The sequence below is a fragment of the Gymnodraco acuticeps genome, unplaced genomic scaffold (genome assembly GCF_902827175.1).
Source record: "Gymnodraco acuticeps unplaced genomic scaffold, fGymAcu1.1, whole genome shotgun sequence".
Taxonomy (NCBI): Eukaryota; Metazoa; Chordata; class Actinopteri; order Perciformes; family Bathydraconidae; genus Gymnodraco; species Gymnodraco acuticeps.
The window spans coordinates 1,831,808-1,857,547 of record NW_022991219.1 but is presented as its reverse complement, the minus strand read 5'-3'; the positions used below and the strand labels follow the sequence as shown (position 1 = coordinate 1,857,547).

Here is a 25,740-nt window from a genome sequence, read left to right as displayed (position 1 = left end):
GGTAATATTTGCTCCTATATATTTTGGTCCTTCTATTAACTTCACTCACCATCTGGTTTTAATGATTACACCTTTCAATGGCTTTTTATTTTTTGTAAATATATAGAAACCATTTGAAATAATTTGCAAAACACACACGCACACACTTAAAGACTCACAGAGCTGCATACTGTACACTTCTGTCAGAAGATTTCTACATTTTACAGAAAGCTTTTTACAAAGCAAACAATCATTTCAAGAATGATCACACAAGCAGTATTGTCGTTATGAGAATAAACAACATTGAGCACACAGAAGTATACAGTCAAACGGGACAATTTAGTTCTTGCAGCACGGTGGCTACTAAAAGGTTCAAACTGTCCAACTGACAAGTTGCTCAGGTTTTCAGACTTAGCTTTTAAAGATGGCAGGGCGTCCGTATTTCTGTGTATCACTGTGACAGGCTCAAACATACCGTCTCTACATCCTCAAAATCTCAAGCCTGTTCCTCTTTGCGTCTTCCTCACTGACTTGTTTGAGATGTGCTTCACCTTGTTTCACCCAGAAGAGATTTCTCCGTTTGTGTCTATTTCACAGGGGTTTGTTCCGGCTCTCTGTGCTCTGATGTACAGCCTCAGGAAGTCTTTGTATCGAGGTGCACAGCCAAGCCAGGCTTCACCAAAATGTACGGAGCCAGTCAGAAGGTACTCGTCCCCTCCAGGGTGCCCGATGCATTGTGAGGGAACATTGATGCGTCCCCCCCAGCCCCGCTTCCTGGCTCCCCCCCGAGCAAACACCCTGCTCTTCTGGCGGAACAGCCGACTCAGAGTCACCGCAGCAGGGGAGCGGTTTTTAGATCCCACACCTCGAAAGATGCCACTGCCAGCTACAGATACAGGAGCAGGAGAAGGAGATTAAATGAATGACTCAGAGATAGTAACAATGAAAGTGTGTGAATAATAATGGGGCAATGTAGCCGTTGAAATCAATCAATCTTCCTTTTTTTCAAGATTCAAGGCTTTATTGTCATGTGCACAGTAGCTACAGTGTAGATCTGGCAAAGAAAAACTTAAGTCACAGGCTCCTCCAACAATGCAACATGAATATATATGGCATAAAACAAATAAAATAGTGCAAGAGAATGTTTTGAGATGTGCAAGTAAATACAAAGAAAATAGAAATAGTGCAAGAAGAGTCTATGTACAAGTACATTTCGACAAATTCTAAATTTAAATAAATAGGCAATAAAACATACTCTTACGCAATTCTTTAAACATATAGATACAGCTACGGTAGCTAACGTTGGCTATAGCTACTTTAGATTGATACTGTTGTGCAATAAAGTGAGTTTTCTGCTACATTTAGCTTATTCAGATCACATACCTTTGATGTATTTAAAGAAACATACTCAAATAATCTTGAAAGATGTATAAAAAAGTCCAAAAGAGTAATATTCTTTCATTGCCCTAATGACCACTGTTTAGTAAAAGTAGCTTGGAGACAATTAGCTTAGCTTAGCATAACAACTGAACACAGCTGGTAACTTTCAAGATATCATGTGCTAATTTATGAGCTTAAGAGCTGCATGTTGGATGGTTTGGTTTCCTTTAGACAGCTGCTGGCTGTAGCTTCAGATTTTACCGCACAGACATGACAGTCGATTTATCTTCTTGTCTTACTTGGCAAGAAAGGGATTAAGCGTATTTCTATAAACTACAAACTATTCCTGTAATATATATGTTTGTGTGTGTGCATCTGTTTACCAAAGTCACTGGTACACACTGCCATAAGGACCTCTTCACCTGAACAGGGTTTACAGGTAACTATAATGGGAAAACAGAAAAAAAGGCAACATGAAATACTTAACACATTACTTAAAAAACAATTTCTTATTGTCACAATACATTTTCTCTCCTTATTAATATCTGTATCATCCTGGGAGTTTTTTCACCCTTTGTCTGCTTCCTGTTCTCTCTTTTTCTCTGTCTTGGCGGGTGTTTACGAGACAAAAAAGACATCAGGAGAGAGTGTGTGAATGTGAATGAGAACAGCAGGTGAGGGAAGAGACGTAATCACTGAATTACCCCCTGACCCTGTCAGCTATAAAAACAGCTATAAAAGCTCCAGACACACAGACAGACAGGCGTGGACAGGCTTTCTTCTGTCTCATTAGGAGGGCAGTCCTGCCTTCCTCTCCACCCTCCTTCAGACCATTCTACTCATACGGGTGGGCTACCCCAAATCCCCTTCTTTAGGGGCGGTGGTCTGCTCTTGATTGACAGTTGAGAGACGATTGGCTGACCTTTGTGCTTGACCCTAACGTGACCTTTTGATTGGCCTGCTTGTTTTCATAAGTCTGGCTGAGACAAGGGAGTGTGGGAGTGAGGAAGTGGGGGGAGGGGGGGGGTGTGTGTCAGAGAGGAGCACCATGTAGGTGAGATGAAGAAATGGGGACGAACAGTAACGTGGCCTTCTGTCAACTTCCCTTTATGTCAGTAAGAAGACGGCCTGTGTAAAGTACGAGGAGTTTAACCGACCACTTTAAGAGTACTGACACTTACTTGAGATAGATGTATTGCCATAAATATTTATACTACTCCATTTTTTTTAGATGATATTAAATCAAACCTTACTAGCTTATACTGCACAAAGTATGTGAACAGATGTTTTGGTATAGTTTCGCTGTTGTTAAAAGTAGCCCATAAAACCTTAATTCATCAAGATTCTCTCAGTTTATGAATAAACTAAGAGATAAAACATTGAAGCATATGGAAAACATATATATAAATGTTAATTTAGGGTCTGGAGTAATCTTTAAAATGTCAAAAGGAAAAGTACTCCTCATGCAGGATGGTTCTTTTAAAATTAGATTATTAGTTTTATGTATTTACATGTAACGGTACTTTCCTAATGTAGCTGGTAATTCAGTAGCTAACTTCATAAACTAGTTTATTCTATGAAACTGCATCATATGTAATAAGCTAATCTTCTTTGTAAACTCTTAATCTAAAAAGGTAACTATAGTTTTTTTTATTTAGTAATATAGTGGAGTAAAACACATTTTTGCTTTGAAATGTACTGGTGGTATAGAAGTATACTAAATCAAGGTCAAATGAAAATACACAATGTTAAAGTTGTATATACAGTAAGTACAACAGTTGAGTAGATTCACATAAATCTCTTCATCCTACATGTAAGAACCATGAAGAATGGCTGCTTGCATTCCCTCACCTAAACCAGGGTGCAGGTACGGGTACATGTGTGCCCCGGGACCCTGACTGGGCACCAGCTCGTACTGGAAAGCCGTGATCCTCCGGCTGATGTCTGCCTGGGGGACGGACTCCACAAAGAGAGCCCCCTCTGCCAGGCTGAAGCAGGTCACTGTGCCCTGAGCCTGGTCCTTCTCTGCCAGCAGCATCCTCAGGTCCCCGTTATTCTCCAGAAACACATGAGAGCCCTGCACATGGAGGGAGGACACACGTGAGCACCACCCATCTGATCGCATCACACTGCAATGGTCATTTTCTGATGTCTCGCTCTTACCTGGGAGAGAGGGTGGGGTTTGATGCACACATGGAGACCTGCCACGTGTCCTGATGGGGGCTCTGTGTTTGGCCGCAGGTTGATAATGATGGCTCCCGTGGGGTAGAGCCACTCCAGAGAGCCCTGAGAGCAGCGCAGGTAGACCTGCTCCACGTCCCTGCGGTGAGACTCGTGGCTCAAACCACTGCAGAGGAGAAGACACATTTACTTTTAATATGTTTTTGCCATGTGGTTTCGTCTCTGATCCAGAGTGAGGAACATAATCAAATGCCTAAGATCACCAACAACAAGGGAACGCACGGAAGGGGTTCTTTGATATTGCAAAGTTCATTAAGATCAAGTCTAGTGCAGCTGTCTGCTGACTAATCTGTCGCTGTCCTCTGATGTGCACAAGTTACATCAACCCGAGGAACTGATTGGGCTATTAAGTCGTAAGAAGTTTGCCGCTGGTAAACTTTACAACACAGAGGGTGCTGAGGACCGGCTTTCATATTTTATGACTTACAGACTTGGAAAAGTGATCAAAGGGGCCATATAGCTGTATTTACTTAAGGTAGGAACTGAAGCAGAGACATTCCTATATGTAAGAGGCTTATGATATGATTCAAAGTCAAGTTAAAGCACCTTGTTTACACTTATAATGGGTTGAACCATCCTTGATAGCAATTTTCCTCTTGGAGAAGAGTGATTGTCTAAAATGATGTAATGTTTTTTATATGCAACACTGAGCTCTGTCTGTGAAGTAACCACAAGTAAGGGCACAAAGCAGGCCAAAAACATCTGTACTAGTTTCCATTCCATCAGAATATGAAACCTTGTTTTTTTTTACTCTGACCTTCCAGTGGCCTTCCTGGAGATTATATTAACTCTTAATCAAACATACATGCGTCTAATTACTCCTTTGAACCAGCTGAAATCCAGAGTAATGCACAGCAGAGCCACTTCAAAGACACAGCCTCCCTCTCACACGACTGCAGTCCCTTTCATGATTACACTGCATTTACAGAATGTCATTTCCATGGGTTAAAGTAAAAACACACATGATAGATCAAAAACAATCAAAAAACCTTCTTTTCAAATGTAAGAAAGTGTATAACATGTGTGTTTTAAATTAAAAACAAAACAAATCTGGGATAAATAAAGACAAGTACATCTAATCTTATTTCTTTGTTGAAACCGTACTTTGCATGGCAATAGAGAATATTATCCAAACTTAGATGCCCATAAGTCCTTTCTCCAGGTTTTTCCTCACCTTCCTCTCCAGCTGCACTGGTCGCTGGAGTACTGTGCCCCCGCCATGCACAGGAGCACAGCCGTGATCCAGAGCGCACCCAACGGCCGGAGCATGGTGTCCTGTCCGCCGCGGCGCTCCCCGAGTCCCGCACAGCAGACCTCCGAGCAGCGCGCTCTGCTGCTCCCGAACAGCAAGATCCCGTAAAAAAAAGTCCCACAGAGCTCCGTTCAGCGCGAGCGCTTACGCTACATGGCGGGTTTAGTCGAGGCTGAGGTCGCTAGTGTGACTGAAAAACATTTTGACACGAAGTTTGTAAAATAAGTATCCAAGAGAGCGCGCGCAGCAGGACGACAGACTTGTTTAAAAACTCCTGCTCTGTGGAGCGCGTGCCAGCTGCTGAGTCCACTTGAGCGACACGCGAGCGCTCGCTTCAAACCACGCCCACACAACCACCGGGACATGTGTGTGGAGAAAGCCCTCGAGGACTCACTTCTAATACCACCAGACTTTTACACACATTTAAATTGGACGGTTTGGACCTACATTGAAGAGCATTTAGCCAAAGCTCGTCACACTGGTTATAAGTTATTAGCATATATGTTTGAATCATAGCATAAGGTAATAAAAAACTTGCCCCACAAATAGCCAATGCACAAATAAAATTCGCCTTCAATAAAGAAAATTCGACAAACGCCCATGAAAGTAAACACAATATGGCTGCTTTTAAAGCATTTTACTTCTATTCCTTTTAGCCAATGCCCCGTGTATTTGCCAAGCTTTCTAGGGGAAGTTTGGCAGCTGCTTTTTAAGTCCTACAGGTCTTAAGATGCCAGAGAGAAACAGCACAAAACAATTTCAGTGTGTTAGCGTTATAAACAGATCAATCAATCAATGTTTATTTATATAGCCCAATATCACAAATGTTACATTTGTCTCAGTGGACGTCACAGTTTGTACAGAATATCAGTATGACAATACGACACCCTCTGTCCTTAGACCCTCACATCGTACAAGGAAAAACTTCCGGAGAAAACCCACAGTTTAAAGGGAAAAATGGGAGAAACCTCAGGGAGAGCAACAGAGGAGGGATCCCTCTCCCAGGACGGACAGACGTGCAATAGATGCCGTGTGTAAATTGAAAAGATAATAGCCTACATTTGCAACATAGGTAGTCCAAATGTTTGGAAATGCATGTGTGTATAATAGGAAGATGAATCCACGAGGATATCCATCCAGGACCTATGATCCAGGACCACAGCCACGACTCAAGATCCAGGGCTCGCGATCCAGGACAGAGGAGCGCAGGATCATCCATGACTCCGGATCCCGGCGTATATATACACCAAAAAGAAAGACATTTGGGGAAGCTGGGTTAATTGGAACATGAGAGTACACAGGTATAGACAGAGAGAAGGAAGAAGTAAGATGTCCCCCGACAAACTAAGCCTATATCAGCAAAACTAGGGGCTGAATCTAATCAGCCCTAACTATAAGCTTTATCAAAAAGGAAGGTCTTAAGCGCACTCTTAAAAACGGATAGGGTGTCTGCCGCCCGAACACAAACTGGAAGCTGTTTCCACAAATGTGGAGCCTGATAAGAAAAGGCTCTGGCTCCCATTGTACTTTTAGAGACTCTAGGAACAACCAACAACCCTGCATCCTTGGAACGCAATGCCCTAGTAGGACAGTAGGGTATAATGAGTTCTTTAAGGTAAGATGGCGCCTGCCCATTAAGGGCTTTGTAGGCGAGAAGAAGAATTTTAAATTCTATCCTCTGTTCTATAGGGAGCCAGTGTAAGGCAGCCAGAACAGGAGTAATGTGGTCCCTTTTCCTAACTCTGGTTAGTACACGAGCTGCAGCATTTTGAATCAGCTGAAGCGACTTGACTGACTTCTTGGTACACCCTGATAATAAAGAGTTACAATAATCCAGCCTTGAAGTAACAAATGAATGGACTAGTTTCTCTGCATCGTTTTGAAGCAAGATATGCCTGATTTTTGCAATGTTACATAGATGGAAGTAGGCGGTCCTTGAAATTGATGGATCATATTATCGCAGGGAAAATTAGAGCAGCTCTCTCAAACATGCACAAAAACCTCTTTTACAAAGATTGGAATGATTTGTTTATTTTATTGGCCATGGGATTTAGGTATGTCTTTTTGTGTAGCCTATTTTAATGGAGATTGAATATGGCTGCCTGTATCATGATATTTCACTATGAAGCTCCTTAGGAAAAAAGGCCCTGACGTAATGTGAAGTTGCACATGTGCTCTAAATGTCTGTTTGGATCTCGGAAGGTTTTCCCGTGAGAAAACAGTCAGACCAGCAAGTATGTTACTGAGTCGTCACATTCCCCCACACTGCCAGAGCTATGTAACGCATTTCGAGAAATACCGAACCCCTCCCCCCTTCTCCACACACACACACACACACACACACACACACACACACCACACACACACACACACACACACACACACACACACACACACACACACACACACACACACACACACACACACACACACACACACACCACACACACACACACACACACACACACACACACACACACACACACACACACACACACACACACACACACACACACACACACACACACACACACACACACTTTCATTATAGCTCTGTGGAAATGTGATTTTCCAATACTGCTACAGTGCTGTTATTAGTGTATTAAATTAGCCATTTATTTTAAGAAATCAAATCAAACTACATTAATTTGTCCACCCTTTTTGTTGGTCTGGAGGATGCTGTGCAATAGGCTAAAACAAAAGCAACAACTATAGGCTTAACTTTAAAACACCCACACTCAAATTATTACATGGAAACTGAGTCACAGACTAAAATTAGTTTAAAAAAAGGCAACATTTATAAAGGGTTCCTAGGTTTATATGGCTTTATAGATAAGTTATGGGCCATTAATAATGAGGTCAACATTTGGGATAAAGGGTTGGAAGAATCCCTTTGACTTATTGGACCATAGGACCACTTTCATCTATTTATGAAAGGATTACCATCATTTATAACTGCAACAATACAAGAGCAAACAAGCAGCAAGACATTTGTCATAACCATAGAGCCCACAATGTGTCCTTATTAACTGCTATTTAAATATATGCAGTCATGTAAAACATTGGCATTTGATTAATTTCCCAACAATGAAACCATAGTTTCTTTATAAACCCTGAATAAAAGATTACTTTTAAAAAAGTGGAACCAAAAATCATTTCTTTAAAGTAAACGTCTTACAGTTTTAATTTAAATAATTTTCTGTTAAGTTATTGTCGCCAAATTAGGCACACATCACTGACTCACTGTCTTTGTGTTGGCATTTTTATGAACTGGGTATCCCTGACATTCCTGGGAAAAATCACAAGTGTCAATCACTGGACAGTGAGATACAAAAACAAACGTGCAGTTACCACTTAACGTCATAGGTGCCGCCATAGAGGGCACAATTACATTTTTTAGATTGTAATTTACGAAAACGGTACCGAAGGAGTGGCAGACCGGGGTGGTGGTCCCCCTTTTTAAAAAGGGGGATCAGAGGGTGTGTGCCAATTACAGAGGCATCACACTACTCAGCCTCCCCGGGAAAGTTTACTCTAAGGTACTCGAAAGGAGGGTCAGGCCGATTGTCGAACCTCAGATTGAGGAGGAACAATGCGGATTCCGTCCTGGTCGTGGAACGACGGATCAGCTTTTTACTCTCGCAAGGATCCTGGAGGGGGCCTGGAGTACGCTTATCCGGTCTACATGTGTTTTGTAGACTTGGAGAAGGCGTATGACCGAGTTCCCAGGGAGTTACTGTGGGAGGTGCTGCGGGAGTATGGGGTGAGGGGGTCTCTACTCAGGGCCATCCAATCTCTGTACTCCCAAAGCGAGAGCTGTGTCCGGGTCCTCGGCAGTAAGTCGGACCCATTTCCGGTGAGGGTTGGCCTCCGCCAGGGCTGTGCTTTGTCACCAATCCTGTTTGTAATATACATGGATCGGATTTCGAGGCGTAGTCATGGGGGAGGGGGTCTGCAGTTCGGTGGACTAAGGATTGCACCACTGCTTTTTGCAGATGATGTGGTTCTAATGGCTTCATCGGTCTGCGACCTTCAGCACTCACTGGATCGGTTCGCAACCGAGTGTGAAGCGGCTGGGATGAGGATCAGCACCTCCAAATCTGAGGCCATGGTTCTCAGCAGGAAACCGATGGACTGTCCACTTCAAGTAGGGAATGAGTCCTTACTCCAAGTGAAGGAGTTCAAGTATCTCGGGGTCTTGTTCTCGAGTGAGGGAACAATGGAGCGTGAGATGGGCCGGAGAATCGGAGCAGCGGGAGCGGTACTGCAGTCGCTTTACCGCACCGTTGTGACGAAAAGGGAGCTGAGCCAGAAGGCAAAGCTCTCTGTCTACCGGGCCATTTTCGTTCCTACCCTCACCTATGGTCATGAAGGATGGGTCATGACCGAAAGAACGAGATCGCGGATACAAGCGGCCGAGATGGGTTTTCTCCGCAGGGTGGCTGGTGTCTCCCTTAGGGATAAGGTGAGAAGTTCGGTCATCAGGGAGGGACTCGGAGTTGAGCCGCTCCTCCTTCGCGTCGAAAGGAGCCAGTTGAGGTGGTTCGGGCACCTAGTTAGGATGCCACCTGGGCGCCTCCCTAGGGAGGTGTTCCAGGCACGTCCAGCTGGGAAGAGACCAAGGGGTAGACCTAGGACCAGGTGGAGGGATTATATCTCTTCGCTGGCCTGGGAGCGCCTTGGGATCCCCCAGTCAGAGCTGGTTGATGTCGCCAGGGAAAAGAAAGTTTGGGGCTCTCTGCTGGAACTGCTACCCCCGCGACCCGACCACGGATAAGCGGAAGAAGATGGATGGATGGATGGATGTAATTTACACAAATGTATTGTGAATGTCTGTAAATATATGAACAGGGTATAAACATTGCTATTTGAATGATGACTTGAATCATGTTTGCCACAATTGGACTGAGGGAGGACTTAGCCCAGGAGTGCTGAGAATCTCCCTACAAAATAACCAGTCAGGTAGGGTGATGCCCTACACTTTAATTCCCTCTGTTTCATTATCCCATCTAACACATTTCCCCCAGTCACAGGATTTGAAAAACATATGGTGTAACATTGATTTCCCCATAAACACGACTGGTCCTAAAGCTCTGGAGGCTGCAGAGGGAGTCTGACCCAGGTCTAATCCTGTCCCCGCAGCAGAGGAAGTCCAAGCTGCTGATGTGCGGTTTGACCTCATGCGCTCTTCACCATTTGAAGTATTTACAGAGCAGCAGAGCCTCTGACCTGCCCCCTCACCCCCCTGCTGTCACCTGGCTCCTCTCAAGTGGCCTGACAGGAGGAACGCTGTCTCACACACGCACACACCTCACTATCTCTGATTACAATCTTCTTGACCTTTCTTTCCTCATTACCTGCACAAAGCACACTCCTCTCTCTATTTTTTAACATCTTTATTTACCGATTGGGGTCAACTAAGTCACTGGATCTTTTAGTGGCTTCAGTGCCTTGCTCAAGATGACAGTTATATGTCCAGTATTCAACTTCATACTGGACAACAAAGAAGAATGCATTACCTATAAAAGCAGATCAACTGAGAAACAGTTTTCAAGATGACCGCACATACTACATTACTGCATATAAAAGAAAGATTTTAAACCTAAAATGTAACCAATATAAGACCTAAAATAGTTATTATGAATTTTGTTTTTAGACAGACTTTAGGGTACAAAAAATACCCCCTATATGTAGTGACATAATGTATACAGCCAATATCTCCAACAATCAGTGATTCACAGAGTTGAAAAATCTGTGTTTTTAATTTTGGGCTGAACTGACCTTTCAAGTCCATTTAGCTAGCTAGCAGCTAAATCTCACTAGCTAGCTTTAACCTGATACACGTTAGCTCTCCTTCCTAAGTTTTATATCTCTCTTTTACGTTTATATGTGAAATTATACATTTCTATGGCATACTGTAACATTTTATAGAAAAAATGCGGAGAAGCTATATTCTGGACTTTATCAACATTTTGCATAATGCTATTCTAAACTTTTTGTCGACCAGTTTAGAATAGTCCAATGAATAACAGTGTGTCTCTCCTTTTACTGACAGTCGTTGTCCACACACACACACACACACACACACACACACACACTAACACCACAACACACACACACACACCACACACACACACAACACACACACCACACACACCACACACACACACCACACACACACACACCACACACACACACACACACACACCACACCACACACACACCACACACACACACACACACACACACACACACCACACACACACACACACACACCCACACACACACACACACACACACACACACACACACACACACACACACACACACACACACATCTTAATTCCATACAGAGTGTTGAAACATAGGAATGTGGTGAAGTTCCAGGTAAACAAAAAAGCCTTCAGTGTCCGACCTCTGTGAGCTCTCTTCACCCGAACACACCGACTCTTTCTCTTATCAGCTGCACAGCCAGAGGACACGCAGCTGTGTAAGTGCATATGGGAGTGTGTGTGTGCATTTCTCCATACACATTCAGGTTTATTTGACCAGTGAGGGCAAGCAGGCTCCAGGGTCAGGGTCATTCATTGTGTGTGTGTTATCAGGTCTGATGTCTGCAGAGAGACGGAGTGTAAACACTGAGTAAAGCTCTGTTTACTCTCTATCTGAGCTTCTTTCATAGTTTCTCCATTAGAGCTCGCTCTCATCGACCAAGTGCTTAATCATGAGGGCAGAGAGGGTGGAGGAGACAGGATGTATTTAGAGAGACGGTGGTCTAATTTAAACAAAATATTTTGGTTGGTTACATTATAAAATATATAGCATCCATTTAGTTGACGAGTATGGATAAGACAGAGGATCATCTGAGTCTTTAGGATTCATCTTCTGAGGAACATGAATGTCTGTACACATTACAACTTCCTGGCAATCCATCAAATAGTTGTTGTAGTGGGCTAACTGACGGACAGACAGACATTTGTTGGAAAACGCACAAAAAACATAACTTTTGTGTAAAATATAATACGTACAAATGTTAATACGTTACCTGCGAACTAACTGCGAGCCAGATGATAGGTCAAATAATTATTTGCTGATAAAACAGAAAAGGATTCCACATAACTCTATTGTTGAGGTCCTTTTATTGCAGATCATTTTGTTCAGTTTGTTTTAAGCCATTTATTAAGCAAAATCATGCAGTTTATTAGTGTCGTGTGACATTAAACTAAAACTCCTTTAGTTTCAGACTGTTGGTAAGATAAATTAAGCTTTAAAAAAATGTCAGCTTGGGTTTTGGAAACATTTAACGGCATTTACTATTTCTTAAAATGGTTGTAGAGTAAACAATGAATCGAGAAACTAATCATCAGACGAATGACGTCATTATTACTTGCGGCCCTACTGTAAAGAATTCCATCTCTGTGGAAGACACCTTCCTGTTTTAGTGTTTGCGTGCACAAACAGAGGGAAGAGGGGTCTAAATGGAGACCGAGTGCTAAGTGGATGTGATATTTTTCTCAGCCCCAACACGGCACTGTACTGGGGGTGGCAGAGGCAGAGGCCTCGGGTTCCTCCCCCCCCCCCCTCAGGTCCAAACAGTCCCGCAGTTTATCAAACAGTGGGCCTACTTACTATGTAACAAAATGGTTTCTCTGCATTTGACCCATCCTAGTGTTAGGAGCAGTGGGCTGCCATTATGAACGGCGCCCGGGGACTCCGAGCCTAACCTCTAATACGGCACACTGTGTTCAGTATATAACAAACAAACTTTTGAAAATAAAAGTTTAGCGGAGTCGAAGACCCTTTTTTCTGCCACTGTTGCCTCCTTGCAAACTGCTGCGGCCACATTTACAGTAAGGCAGACCACGTCTCTGACCCAGGAAACATTGGGGGAGATTTTGTGGGTAAAGGTCTGTTTACCTTTGGGCGGAAAAACTCCACACTCTGTGAGGTAAAATAAACTTTTTATGCGTGTTTATGTATCTGAACTGTGCTCTCTTAAAGAGGTTATTGTTCTTCAGATTTCATAAGAGACCCCGGGAAAGAAAAACAAATACATGCAGTATCCATGTTTGTACATTTGCAGCAGCTGTGTGCGTGTATCTGATTTTGCATGGTTGCATCAGCGAAGGCTATTGAGAAATCGGAGTGATTCCGGTTATAAAACATCCCGCCCTTTATAAGTTAAACCTTCTGTGATGGTGCTGACTCACATGGCTTCCTCTAACTTCAACACTAGTTCAAGCGTACAGGTTGGCAAATACCAATCTCCGGGCACACAGGGTTAGAAAACATAGAAACATTTTATTCCTACAACATCGGCAACAGAAATATCCTCTGGCATGAGAAACAGATCCTTCTTTTGGCATGAAAACCAAAGTTCAAGTTTTTTTTATGAAATAGGTTGGTATTTGGGGGAAATAAACATACTTACTTCTTCCCTGTTCTCACTTCTTTCAATCTAATCTGTTGAGCAGAATGAAGCCACAGGCTGGATGGTTAGCGTACTTTAGCACAAAGTTTGTTTGATTCTTACAAAAATGAGTACGTTAAAACAGGATACAAAAACCTGGAAATTAAAGAACATTCTGGGTTATACAATACTCCCCATTCTTATTTTTTGTATGAATAAAACAAATGTGATATGATGTGTTAAATATTCCTAATTACTCCTGCATGGTTCAGCTAAACTCAACACGACTCAACCCCTTTTGGCAGATGATGTTTTTTTCTATATCGTTTTCCACTGTGGATAGTACTCAATGTAGGTGGGAGTCTTACCTGACTGTCATAGTGACGTTAGGTAGCGTAACATCCTCTTCAACGCAGCACAGCGCACAATACTCCATTCTTTCATCCCAAACCTAACAGAGGAACAGCTGCTGAATTATGAACATGACAGGATTTAGCCTGTGTTCTTTTTTTAAATCTTGGTCTTGTAATTTAGAAAAATGACTTGGCTAATCAAGAATAGCGGGTTAGAGCAGGATGTCGCAGTTTTGTAAGTTCCCTCTGAGCAACCAGTGGTATGCACTGCACAAAAAAGTACTATAAAGAACTTTTCCTAATTAGAATATGGAAAAGAAAGGTCTCATGTCGTGCCTTAGCATGCGTAATGTGGCAGGAGCGTGCTTTGGTGCACTGTTTCCAGGCTTGCTTCTCCTGGCTGTAACCTCATATTTAATTAACAGAACTGAGAGAGTGTTCTCATCTAACAAAGATAGCTATCTCACTATTGTGGTGGAGGAAACAGGGCTGGGATAAAACTGTTTTGCTTTCATCAGCGGTTGCGTCAACTTTGCACTTTTACATTTTCACACCAATTTCCACAGATAGAAAGAATCTTTTAACGCTTAAAACATACATTAAAATGTACTCTTTCCCTAGCCTTGGTAGAGTTATTGTGCCAGTGTTTAGTTCACTCCTTTCTTATCACCTGTCTATCCCTCAGTCTGTGTGCATTCCTCTTCTAAAGCAGCAGGGCTCCTCTTCACGTCTCCATCACTCTGAGCTGTCAGTTGAAATGGTAGTAATCAGTTCCTTCCTTTAGCTGCAAGGAGTTGAGGTTTTCCTCCAGAACGCCTCCTGTCATGTCCTACGATGAAGGAACAGAAACATAAAACATGGTAGAAGGTGAAAAAAATCCACACAAAGCTATTATAGGATTGTTTGCCCTTTAACTCTTCCATGCTTTATCTCTTTGATGAAGGTCCTTGTTATCTTCAGTATTTTAACTGCACTGAATACAAGTTAAAGGTTATGTACAGGCTAAAGACTTCGAGAGTCACCAACAGTAATTTGACCATGAGAAATGTTAAAAGCTCAAATGAATTGTATATTTGTTAATTATAGTTATTTGACATCTGGATATAAAAAAATAGTTTGATTGAGTCCAGGTGTTCTTTTCATGAATTATCATGTTTGTCATGGTGAGTGGGTGTATGTATGTATGTGTGTATGTGTGTGTGTGTGTGTGTGTGTGTGTGTGTGTGTGTGTGTGTGTGTGTGTGTGTGTGTGTGTGTGTGTGTGTGTGTGTGTGTGTGTGTGTGTGTGTGTGCCATAGGAGAGGGAGAATGATGGAGTCCAGGTCTCTTTTTCTTCTGCCTATGATTACTTCTCCCAATTCCCATAATTGAGCAATTAGTAGCCCCCGTAGGTGGGGTCACTCTAGATTTGAGGTCTGAATCTGGCTAGGTGATAAATAGGCAATTAGGGATTTGGCTGCCAGAACAGCAGAATGTGCGTGTGTGTGTGTGTGTGTGTGTGTGTGTGTGTGTGTGTGTGTGTGTGTGTGTGTGTGTGTGTGTATCTATCTATGGTAAAGCTAGCTACAGATATTGGCAGGATTTGGGAGCACAAAATGTACAAATATGAACGGTGGCAAAGTCATCAGTTGTTTGTATAAGTGCCATGTGATCAAAGACCAGGCTGCTGTCTCTACCCATTTCCTGACTGCCCCCAGTGTGTGTGTGTGTGTGTGTGTGTGTGTGTGTGTGTGTGTGTGTGTGTGTGTGTGTGTGTGTGTATGTCCTGTGCCGGGCACACGCCCTTGATCATTATGTCGTTAACTCAGATTACAGACCTGAGGGACAGGCGGTCAGAAACAGCAAACATACAACACACAAACACGCTTTCTGCTCACCAGTTTTACACAGATAATGAAGGGGGCCGAGGCGTCTTTGTAGTGTAGAACTGGGACTTTTGGCTTGGGTCTTTGCTGGATGATATCAAAAGAAAGACACAGAAAACCAAAAAATTAGTGTTTTTCACATCTTCATAATAATCTAAACCACTGCAATAAAGTTGTTTCATTTGAATCAAAGCTTATCATTTGTCGTGCTTGCAAAAAAAACAGACCTTGTACTTAGAATCAACAGTAGCTGATCTCACCTCAGAGTCCTCATATGTGTAAAAACCTTTCTGGATCTTGTTCTCATCGACATCACAGAAAGCCTTCACCTTATGAGTAAAGCAGAATATTTTTAGCTTGAAAGCTGACGCACTCTCACATCACGTCAGACTTTTTCCACTACAGTAGGAAGACTAATAGAGCTAACTAAAAGTAACTATTATAATGTTTCACATCAATCTGCATAGCCAGAGGTTGCATACCTTCTTTTGATTGGTCGGGCTCAGGCTTCGGTACAGCTTCCGGCCCTGTTTCCCAGCGTTCCATATGGTGAAGCTCTCCCATTGGCTGAGAACTCTCTCCTGTAGGAAGTCCACTCGCAGCTTCCAAATGGTTTCCCTGGAAACAGCGGTGAAGACTGAAGGATTAAGGGATGGATGGAGAAGCAGGTAGCTCATTAGCTTAATGCTACATTATGAAAAGATGAGATGGTGTCTTTAAAACTAAGAAAAGACTGTTGAATTTATCCTGAAATTGTTTCATTTTGACTGAAAAGGGAAACACTGACAGATTTACTACGTTCTCTTAAAGGTATACCGCATGTACTAATACCCAGATCATATTATGAAAAATGATGTTTAGCTAAATCAGGTAAGACAAGCAATTGGTAGAGATAGTGAACCCAAAACAATATATATTTCTAGTTGAACTGTCAATAGTCATTCATCAGTGGTTGTTCTTCGCATCCTATCTGATGATCTGATTCATTTGACTTCTCTTTGGCGAATAAGCCAAGTTCCCCCAACTCAGCAATTACTTTAAATAATACAATGTATTCACAGCTGAAAGAAAGCTATAACCACAATAAAAGTAAAGGTATCAAATCCGAAACCTGCTTTCTGTATCAAATCATTATCACCTCTTTAAATCGATTTCCTTGAAGCATGCACTGCATTACATTAAACTATGACTCATAAACAGCAGTTTGATTTCTTTTGGTAGATGGAAAGAATGTGTCTGTTTTAAATTAGCTTGTTTTCCTGTTGCTTTGCACTTTGACTGATTTACAAAGCTGTGCACGTGCCTCACACCCACAAACACACGCACACAAACTGATGTTGAGTAATTATACGGACACATTCACAGGACGTGCTCTGCTCTCATCTTCTGAAGTGAGCGTCTTAGTGGTTCTAACAGTGGGCCTCATATGACAAACAAACCCACCGCCATCAGGGAGCGCGGGTGGTCCGCGGATCGCTTTTCTGTTCATTTGTGTTGATTCCGAGACATGGCAGTAACATGGCAGAGATTTACTATAAACTGTATGTGTATACACATACTGAAACCTTCATCAATACCCTGCAGATCAAAAGGCAGACACACTTTCGTGCACTCTAACACACAAGGGGATGGGTACACACTCATTTATAAACAAAGCCTTTCTGTGTTAAGAAGCCTCTCATCTCAGTTCCTCTTTTGAACCATCTTAACCTTTTAAAAACACACTTCTCACCTCACGGAAAGAGATTTTATTATCACATGATGTGTGTGTGTGGGTGTGCATGTTTGATAGACAGAAAGAAGGTGAAGGTTTCTTTTGACCAAAGAGGAAGTAGGCACTCGGTGGAGGGGAAGGGGTGACAAGAATTAGGGGAGAGTGGAAAGTAGGCAAGGCACGGCTTAAAATAAGTGTCCGTAAATAGACAGATGATAGATGAAGACAGCGAGGGAGATGATGGGTGAAGACATGCGTCAACAGGGGAAGATATACGAGAAGTTGACAGACGAAGAAGAGAAAGGAAGTAAGCAGGAAGGAAGGAAGGAGGAAAGGAAGGAGGGGATGAAAGGGATGGAGGCGTGGAGGGGGTGGAGGAATGACCTTCTTCTTTGGTGTGTTTTACCATTTGAGGCATTCACACCCACCTGCAGACACTACATGGCCTTGTTGAAGCACAGGCAACAGCATTCTCCAGACACACACACGTCGCGCACACACACGTCTCGCACACACACACACACACACACACACACACACACACACACACACACACACACACACACACACACACACACACACACACACACACACACACACACACACACACACACACACACACACACACACACACACACACACACACACACACACAACACACACACACACACACACACACAACACACACACACACACACACACACACACACACACACACACACACACACACACACACACAGTAGTTCGAAAAGAAAATATCTGATTCCCTAAGGAAGATGCCCGATATTCCACAGTGAGAAAACTGGTTAAAATTCCTAAATTCCTGATATGCTGGGAAAGTTTCGGGAATTCCAAAAACATTCTGAAAATCTCAAGATTACGAAAACATGCTTCTATGTGCCTGTGAATATTTGTGTGTAGGAGTTTTGAGTCCTGAGAAATCCTTGGATGCCAGCGGGCAGCTGTGAGTATGTGGAGGATCAACACTGTGTCCAAGTGTGTGTGTGTGTGTGTAGCTGAGCAGGGGAAAGGGAGTGGGGGTGATACTGACTCTGTTACAGAGTGTGTGGTGGCCTTCTCGTGGTAACGGTACACCAACAGGCACTGGTCGACCCTGGCCATGCCCCCTCCCTGACGAAGACTCTGGTAGAAGAAGATCAAGTCCTCCGGGACTCCCTGGGGAGGAGGAAGTGAGAGTGTGAAACACACACACAGTGAGGAGGGTCAGGGACACTTTGGGTGAACTCTCACCTTGCCCCCCTCATCAAACGGTCCAACCTTCAGGTACCAGTTCCTCGAGCAGAACCACGTCGGCATGACAACTGTTGGCCCATGAGAGGTGTACATCTGAAACACAATTTCAGACTTTAACATAGCAAACATCTCTTTATATAATATAATAGTGTTCTGGACACACTGCAAGTGTACATACTGGTGGTCACTGTGAACAAACACTTTTAAGGGCTTATTTTTCTCTCCCATGAAAATTGAAGCCTTTAGCCACTTTCACACTCGCACTAAGTACTTTGCCGTACTTAGTGCCAGAGGTGGGACCAAGTCATTGTTTTGCAAGTCCGAGTCAAGTCTCAAGTCTTTGCGCTCAAGTCCGAGTCAAGTCTCAAGTCATTGTTTTGCAAGTCCAAGTCAAGTCTCAAGTCAGGTTGGGCAAGTTCAAGTCAAGTCAAGTCCTAAACTTTGACAAAACGAGTCATAAACAAGTCATTATGTGTTTTTCACCAAATGTAATGACATCGATCAACAGAATAATACTTAATAATCAAATTGCTCTTTATTAGTCACATTAACAATTTAATAATCAATTTTCTCTCTGCTGGTAAAGTAACGTGTGTTTTTCTAATTTAAGAGGGATCAGTAAGGTAAGGCTACCGTGACGGTTTGATTCAGAAGGAGTTTAATGTATAAGATTCCTGATATTGAGGTAACCAGAATGTTTATTTCCACTGTGTACAACATGTTGTAAGGGACCCACAATCTATCTTTATGCAAGGGATAATGTGCAGCGAGGCGGTCTCTATGGGGAAGAGAACACCTGCATCTAGATCCCTCTGCAGGTGGTACCTTAACTATATTTTGATGATAATACTTTTGTACTTTTACTTTTTGAATGCAGGACTTTTTATTGTACAGGGTTCCTGCAGGTTTCACCAACTCAAATGTAAGACTTTTTAACACCTTTTTAAGACCACTTTGAATAGAATTTAAGACCTATTTCACGGCAATAAAGTATGAAGGAAAATGTATATAAAGAAGAAATACGTCCCATAATCACTTACAAAGTAAATGTATTCATGTTCAACATAAGAACAATGACTGAACACAACAGCATAACAGTACAGAACTGTGTTAGCGTGTTAGACAAAAAGTGTGTCTGTGTGTGCTTGAGTGTGTGTGTGTTAGGGCTGTGCAATTAATCATATTTTAATCGCAATTACGATTTTGGCCTGCCACAATTACGAAAACAACATAATCGGAAAAAACGATTATTTTGCTTTGCTAGGTTGTGACAGTGCACTACAACATATTTGATCTAATTATTTTTTTAGTAATGTATCATTTAATTAATTAATTTTTGTATTGGTTTTTCAGTTGAATTATATGTTCAGGGTAATCAACAGTTAAAAAGATACTGTTCAAATTATTATTTATTTTAAAGTTCAATAAATGGATGTTTTCAAAGTCAATGAATAATCATATTTAATAATCGTGATATTAATTATTGACCAACATAATCTTGATTATTGCCATAATCGAGCAGCCCTAGTGTGTGTGTGTGTGTGTGTGTGTGTGTGTGTGTGTGTGTGTGTGTGTGTGTGTGTGTGTGTGTGTCTGAGAGAGAGTGACAAGAGCTATATTCAGAGCTCTGCTGCCTTGGCTACACTATTTCATCGTTGCTGTTGTATGATTGGTGTTTAGCTACGGTATTTAGCGTCTACAGCACCTCCGCTTTTAGGGTTGACGTAGACCCAAACTTCGCCCGGAGGTCCCCCGGTGTTGTTGCGGGAGCTGCTGCATTAGCTAACGTTGCATTAGCTGCTGCTGCACTAGCTAACGCTACATTAGCAAAACAAACACTAATTTATTTTGCAAAAGGTGCAGCGGGCTTCAAACACGTTCCCTCCACTGGTTTCAACCAAGCACTAAATTAGACGTTTTCCAACCAAATACGGTGGAACTTACACTTCCCCATATTTATTTGTAAGTAGATTCGAAGATAGGCTACATGAGCTGAAGTTTGGTTGCTAGGTTACTAGCTGGGTGTTCTCCAATAAGGGGCCGGGGGGAACAAAGTTAGTGATTACTGGAGTGGTTCCATGTTGATTTAATTCAATACAAATTGGTGGGGGGAACTGAAAGGCTATTACCGTACTGGTTACTTTGCAGCCCGGACATTTCCCCCAAAACACATTTAGACGCTATCGCAACATAGAAGTAGCCTACCTTTAAAATCCGATAATTTTTAAGACCTTCTGAATCATATTTAATACCTTTTTAAGGCCTTAAATTCTGATTATCAAATGTAAGACTTTTTAAGACTTGTTAAGACCCCGCGGGAACCCTGATTGTAACTTTTTTAATTCTTTGAACTTCTCCCACCACTGACAATAAATCCTGAGTGGTTACCAAAAAAAAACCCTGCTCTGAAGGTTATTTTCATTTTACAAATCCTGCACTCAGCTTTGCTTTCTCCAATATCATTGAAAAGCAGCCAGATGCTGCTTCTTTTTTCGGTTTTCGCTCATTTCTTGACTTTTTCCGACGCATATGCATTTAAATCCGGCTCCCCGTCTCCCCGTCACTCTGTGCAGCTGGCCTGTACCACTACACATGCTGTGCCCCCACCCTTCTTTCACATAATGGTATGATCCTAGTGTGTCCTCGCATATGATTGGCCGCATGGTGGCCCAGCTAAATAAAGACCCGCCCCTGCCTGCAAGGATTCTCAGCAAGAGTAGGAGCGGCTGGAGATTCTGCTTTCCCCGACGGGAGTCTGCTCTTCTAACGGCAGCTCGCGATCGGCGTGTTGGAGACCTCTGAATTAAAGTAGCAAGTCACCTCAAGTCAGAAGGCTCAAGTCCAAGTCAAGTCCCGAGTCATTGGTGTTCAAGTCCAAGTCGAGTCGCAAGTCTTTTGTGATGTTGTCAAGTCGAGTCTCAAGTCATAAAATGTGTGACTCGAGTCTGACTCGAGTCCAAGTCATGTGACTCGAGTCCACACCTCTGCTTAGTGCTCACACCAAGCGGCAAACTCTGGGGAACAGCCGGGACGCCAATACGGAAGTGCCACACACTGCAGTTCATACATGGGCCGCTAGGGACTGGCTGCAGAAATGTTAAAATGCCCAACTTTACAGCAGAAAAAACATGTTTCTACCCATGGATGCAATACATATTATTATCGATATAGTTAGATTCCACCTTCATGATTATGAATCTGTGAGTGAATTGTTTTCTAACACGACCCTTTTATTTATATTAGGTCTTTGGTTTTTGCATAAATTAGGGCGTGGTCACTTTGATGGACACGTACATGCCTCACTGTCAGCTAACAGCAACTTGTCCACTCTGCTAGGCTACAACCATAGAGGCTACAACGTTAGTTAGTCATAGTACTGTACTTGACCCTTTAGCTTTAGCCGTGTTCGTGGTGATTGTGCCTTTTAGGGAATATTGTTACAAATACCAGACAATTCAAATGTCGTGCTGTGCGCTTGAATGTACTAACAGAACTTCCAAGAAGTCTAAAATGATAATATTATACATGTTAACCCCGTTCGCAGGTGTTTGTGTGCTTGGTAGCTTAGCTTGTTACTTATTAGCCAGCTAAGGACGTAACCCTTTATGCATACATATACATTTTAGTTTATGATTCAGCCTTGGGTAAGACTTTTATAGTCTATGGCTATGACGCCCATAATGCTAAACGGGAGCAAATGTTAATAGGGGACCCAATTATCCCAGTGGTGGCCGCCGGAGCTAACGGAGCCGCAGGGGGCTAGCTCCAGCCGGCGTCCCGGAGCTAGCCCACTGCGGCTCCGTTAGGTCCGGGCGGTGGAGTCCGTCTTTTCTCAACGTGTGAATGACAAGCATTAAGAATAACAAAATATAGCTAATTCTCTTGCAGATTGTCTCATTTGATTATGAATGTAACGTGTATATAGGGGAACTACACTGTTAGCAGTAACTTGGTATGCATGTATTTCATGTTAGCTTAGCTTCTTAGCCTGAGCTTTACTTCCAGTTCGGAGGCAGCAGGTCCCGCCTCTTTGCCCTTATTTGGAGCAGGCGGGATTAGACTCTGACGTCACAGTCGAGCCGTTAGTGGCCGACTCCGCCTACTAAGGGCTTCACGGCAACTCTGCAGAATCCTATGGGTGACGTCACGGACACTACGTCCATTTACAGTCTATGGTTCACACCGGAATAAATTCCCTGAGGGAATATTACGCAAATGAGCCGCTAACGTCACTTCTTCTTCTTCTGGTTTACTGGCAGGCCGCAAACCACTTCCACTTCACTGCCACCCGAAGTCCCCGGCCGTAAATCCCCGGAGTTGGGAACTGCTGGGACTCCCAGCAGCTTCTTCTGAAGCCTTCCGAGTAAATCGCCAGAACGCCGACCCATCCTTATCTCCACCGCTCCCATGTTTTATTTTGTGTTGCCATAAATTATTCTCTCTCCGTTGGTGCACAGGGCTAATGCTAATAATGCTAATGCCAGCAAATACAATGGCGGCTTCACAAAACTTTTCAGAGTTTTACGAGGCGTGGTTTGCAATTCGCCCAGCCAATCGAAATTGGTACTTTTTTTCTCCCCAGGATAGTATCACCTCTGTAGCAGGCACTACAAATGGGGGTAAAAGTTCCCGGAACTAAGTACTCTTTTTGGTGTGAATTGTGAACGCACTAACGGAACTAAACGGGAAAAGTACGGGTAAAAGTACTCCTAATAGAGGGGATGAGTAACAGAAAACAAACAAGATGGATTTTCCAAAATACGAAACTAATCTCCAATTGAATAAAAGTAAATATGTGATTCTACAGCAAATTTTGCACAAGTACACGGTGGAAGAAAAAACTGATATACTTAAATAAGGTCTTAGAGGTGAGAAAAAGGGAAATGTAACCATGGATCAATGCACCTGGATACAAACTAGTATTAGCTGGGAGTATAAGTATACTTTTTTTAAATATTGATATCAATTCATATAAATATAGTGTTAAATGTGAACATTAAAACAAGTATGAACTCAGGCTTGAATAATCAAATCCTGCAAGAGTTATCATGATATATAAATACAACCACAACCTGCAGGTTGTCTCTCACACCGAGCAGGAAACAGAATTTAGTATCAGCTCCACATAAAATAACTTTGTTTCGTGTTTAGAAAACATAACATTATATAAGCTAGAACCTGACCAGGGTTTGGCAGACAGACGGCTCTGGGAAATTTCACATTTGTTTTTGAACAAACAGTACATTGCAGAAAGACTCTGCAAGACTGCAAACAAAACAGGTTGGAGTGCAGCAGCATGTCTCACACCTTCCTGGAAGGACACACACCTCCATCCTCTGGCACATGCTCTTATACTAATGACTTTGTTTGGGCCCGTTTCTCCTCTAACCCAATTTGTCCCCCTCTTCTCACCATTCAAGTTCTGCATACCCCTCTCTCCAGACCCTCACCCCTACTTGTACCTCCTTTCCTCTGCATGTGTGTGTGTTTGTAGTTTTGTTGCATTTTGAATCCGAGGGTCATACCAGGTTGAGATGTTTCTTGCTCCAGCTATGTCACTATGAGTGTTCTTGGTTAAAGTTGAAGACAATTGCAAAAGTTAAATGAAACACAGATGAAGAAAATAGAGGAAAACATCTGGATTCAGCCAGTCAAACAGCTGGACAGAATCTAGAAAGAGTGTGTGTGTGTGTGTGTGTGTGTGTGTGTGTGTGTGTGTGTGTGTGTGTGTGTGTATGCATGTGTACAACTCCTCTCCCTTCTGTTGTAATATTGCAACATTTTGCAGATGTAAGCTGTGGCCAAAAGCATGAATAAGAGGAATACGAATGAGTTCTGGGAAACCAGGGGACAGAGAGAGAGAGAGAGAGAGAGAGAGAGCGAGAGCGAGAGCGAGAGCGAGAGAGAGAGAGAGAGGATGTGAGTCAGTGAGAGAAGATGTGAGTCAGTGTCAGAAGTCAGAGGGGTAGGGGAGGGTTGTGATAACCATAACTAATATCCTACAGATGAACACTCAGGTTCCACCTCTGGATCAGGTTAAATGAGCCACACTCAGAGTAAATCTCTGGTTTAACTCAGAGAGCTAGATTATGTTTCCTCACCCAGAACCTGGGAGTAAAGGCAGATAGAGTGAAGAAAGGAGAAAATGTGAGGAGAAGTGAGGAGCTGCTTCAAGCCTGCAGGATCAATGCATGATCTCATTCTCATGCTCCATGAAACTTAATATCACATAAATATCCAGGAATGGCTGCTAAGGAGTTATGCAGACTCTCTCTGTGTGTGTGTGTGTGTGTGTGTGTGTGTGTGTGTGTGTGTGTGTGTGTGTGTGTGTGTGTGTGTGTGTGTCCAGGTTGTGTTGTATCCTTGGTGACGGTGTGTTTTGTTCAGACAGCAACAGTAGAGTTCCATCTCTACGTAAATAAAGGGTCTTAGCATGTATCATTTAGTGGTTAATGTCCCTTCTTATTATGGTGAAAGTAAAATCTTTAATTATAAAAGTGGTAAAGATTGTCATTGAATAGCACCTTAAAATAATTATTCCACAGCTGAACAGATAAATAAAACTGATCTGTCAAAGCAGTTTAAAGGCACATGTATTTTTTAAATCGATGCTAGAGGACCAGAGTAAACAAAGAAAAAGGGCTGTGGTAATCAATTTAGCAGAAAACCTACAATATCCAGCATGCATTGTGCGTGCGTACAGCATCCTCTCCAGCTCGCTGGGCTTGACTCTCTGCTGGGGTGTCCTCGTCTTCCTCCATACACCATAATCCCTCCACACTGAATACGTTGGCATACATAGTGAGAAGCCCCAAATATTATATTCCAGCAATACCCATTTAAGTAGCCGAGCACACAAAAACTGCAGAAGCACAATTGGTAGTTCAAACCAAAGCTCTAAAGCAGGCATGCGCTTCATCTGGCAGACTTTTGTTGACAATGGGTAGAAAGTTGTGGGAGCTGGCAACATAAAGGGAAGTTTAACATGATAAATTAGCATTTAAAACCCACATTATAATGATAAACAGCCAATTAAAAAACAGCAACATGTTCCTTTAATTAGCCAATGCCCTGCCAGGTAATAGCTGGGTTCGCTTATGTGTATAATGTCAACAGAAGTGCGACCAAATGCATTGTGGCCCGACAGTCCAAATACCGTATATTATTATAGTCTTCAGTTAGCAGGCCAACACCGTGCCAGTGTGGGGTTGAGCTATCAGCTGGGTTTGCTTATGCTGGGTCACGTTTCCATTCTTTCCAGATGAGTGTGATTAGGCGAGTCATATAGCTTT

The 25,740-nt window shown here is 42.7% G+C and overlaps 2 protein-coding genes across 2 annotated transcripts in view; both read right to left on the bottom strand.

Moving 5' to 3' along the window:
- Positions 1–53: 53 nt before the first annotated feature.
- On the bottom strand, positions 54–5,159 carry metrnlb (meteorin like, glial cell differentiation regulator b). The gene is made up of 5 exons (XM_034239098.1): positions 4,775–5,159; positions 3,523–3,706; positions 3,211–3,436; positions 1,743–1,802; positions 54–865 (listed from the first exon to the last, which is right to left on the bottom strand). The coding sequence occupies exons 1-5, from the start codon at positions 4,867–4,869 to the stop codon at positions 537–539; spliced, it is 894 nt and encodes a 297-aa protein (XP_034094989.1). The 5' UTR covers positions 4,870–5,159; the 3' UTR covers positions 54–536.
- A 6,815-nt stretch (positions 5,160–11,974) lies between these two features.
- b3gntl1 (UDP-GlcNAc:betaGal beta-1,3-N-acetylglucosaminyltransferase-like 1) overlaps positions 11,975–25,740 on the bottom strand; it is a 20,992-nt gene continuing 7,226 nt past the window's right edge. The window contains exons 7-12 of the mRNA XM_034239225.1: positions 18,446–18,541; positions 18,246–18,370; positions 15,963–16,098; positions 15,741–15,809; positions 15,493–15,567; positions 11,975–14,444 (exon numbers count right to left, since the gene is read on the bottom strand). Of these exons, the coding sequence (XP_034095116.1) occupies positions 14,364–14,444; positions 15,493–15,567; positions 15,741–15,809; positions 15,963–16,098; positions 18,246–18,370; positions 18,446–18,541 (582 nt within the window). The 3' untranslated portion in view covers positions 11,975–14,363. The remainder of the gene's footprint in view (positions 14,445–15,492; positions 15,568–15,740; positions 15,810–15,962; positions 16,099–18,245; positions 18,371–18,445; positions 18,542–25,740) is intronic.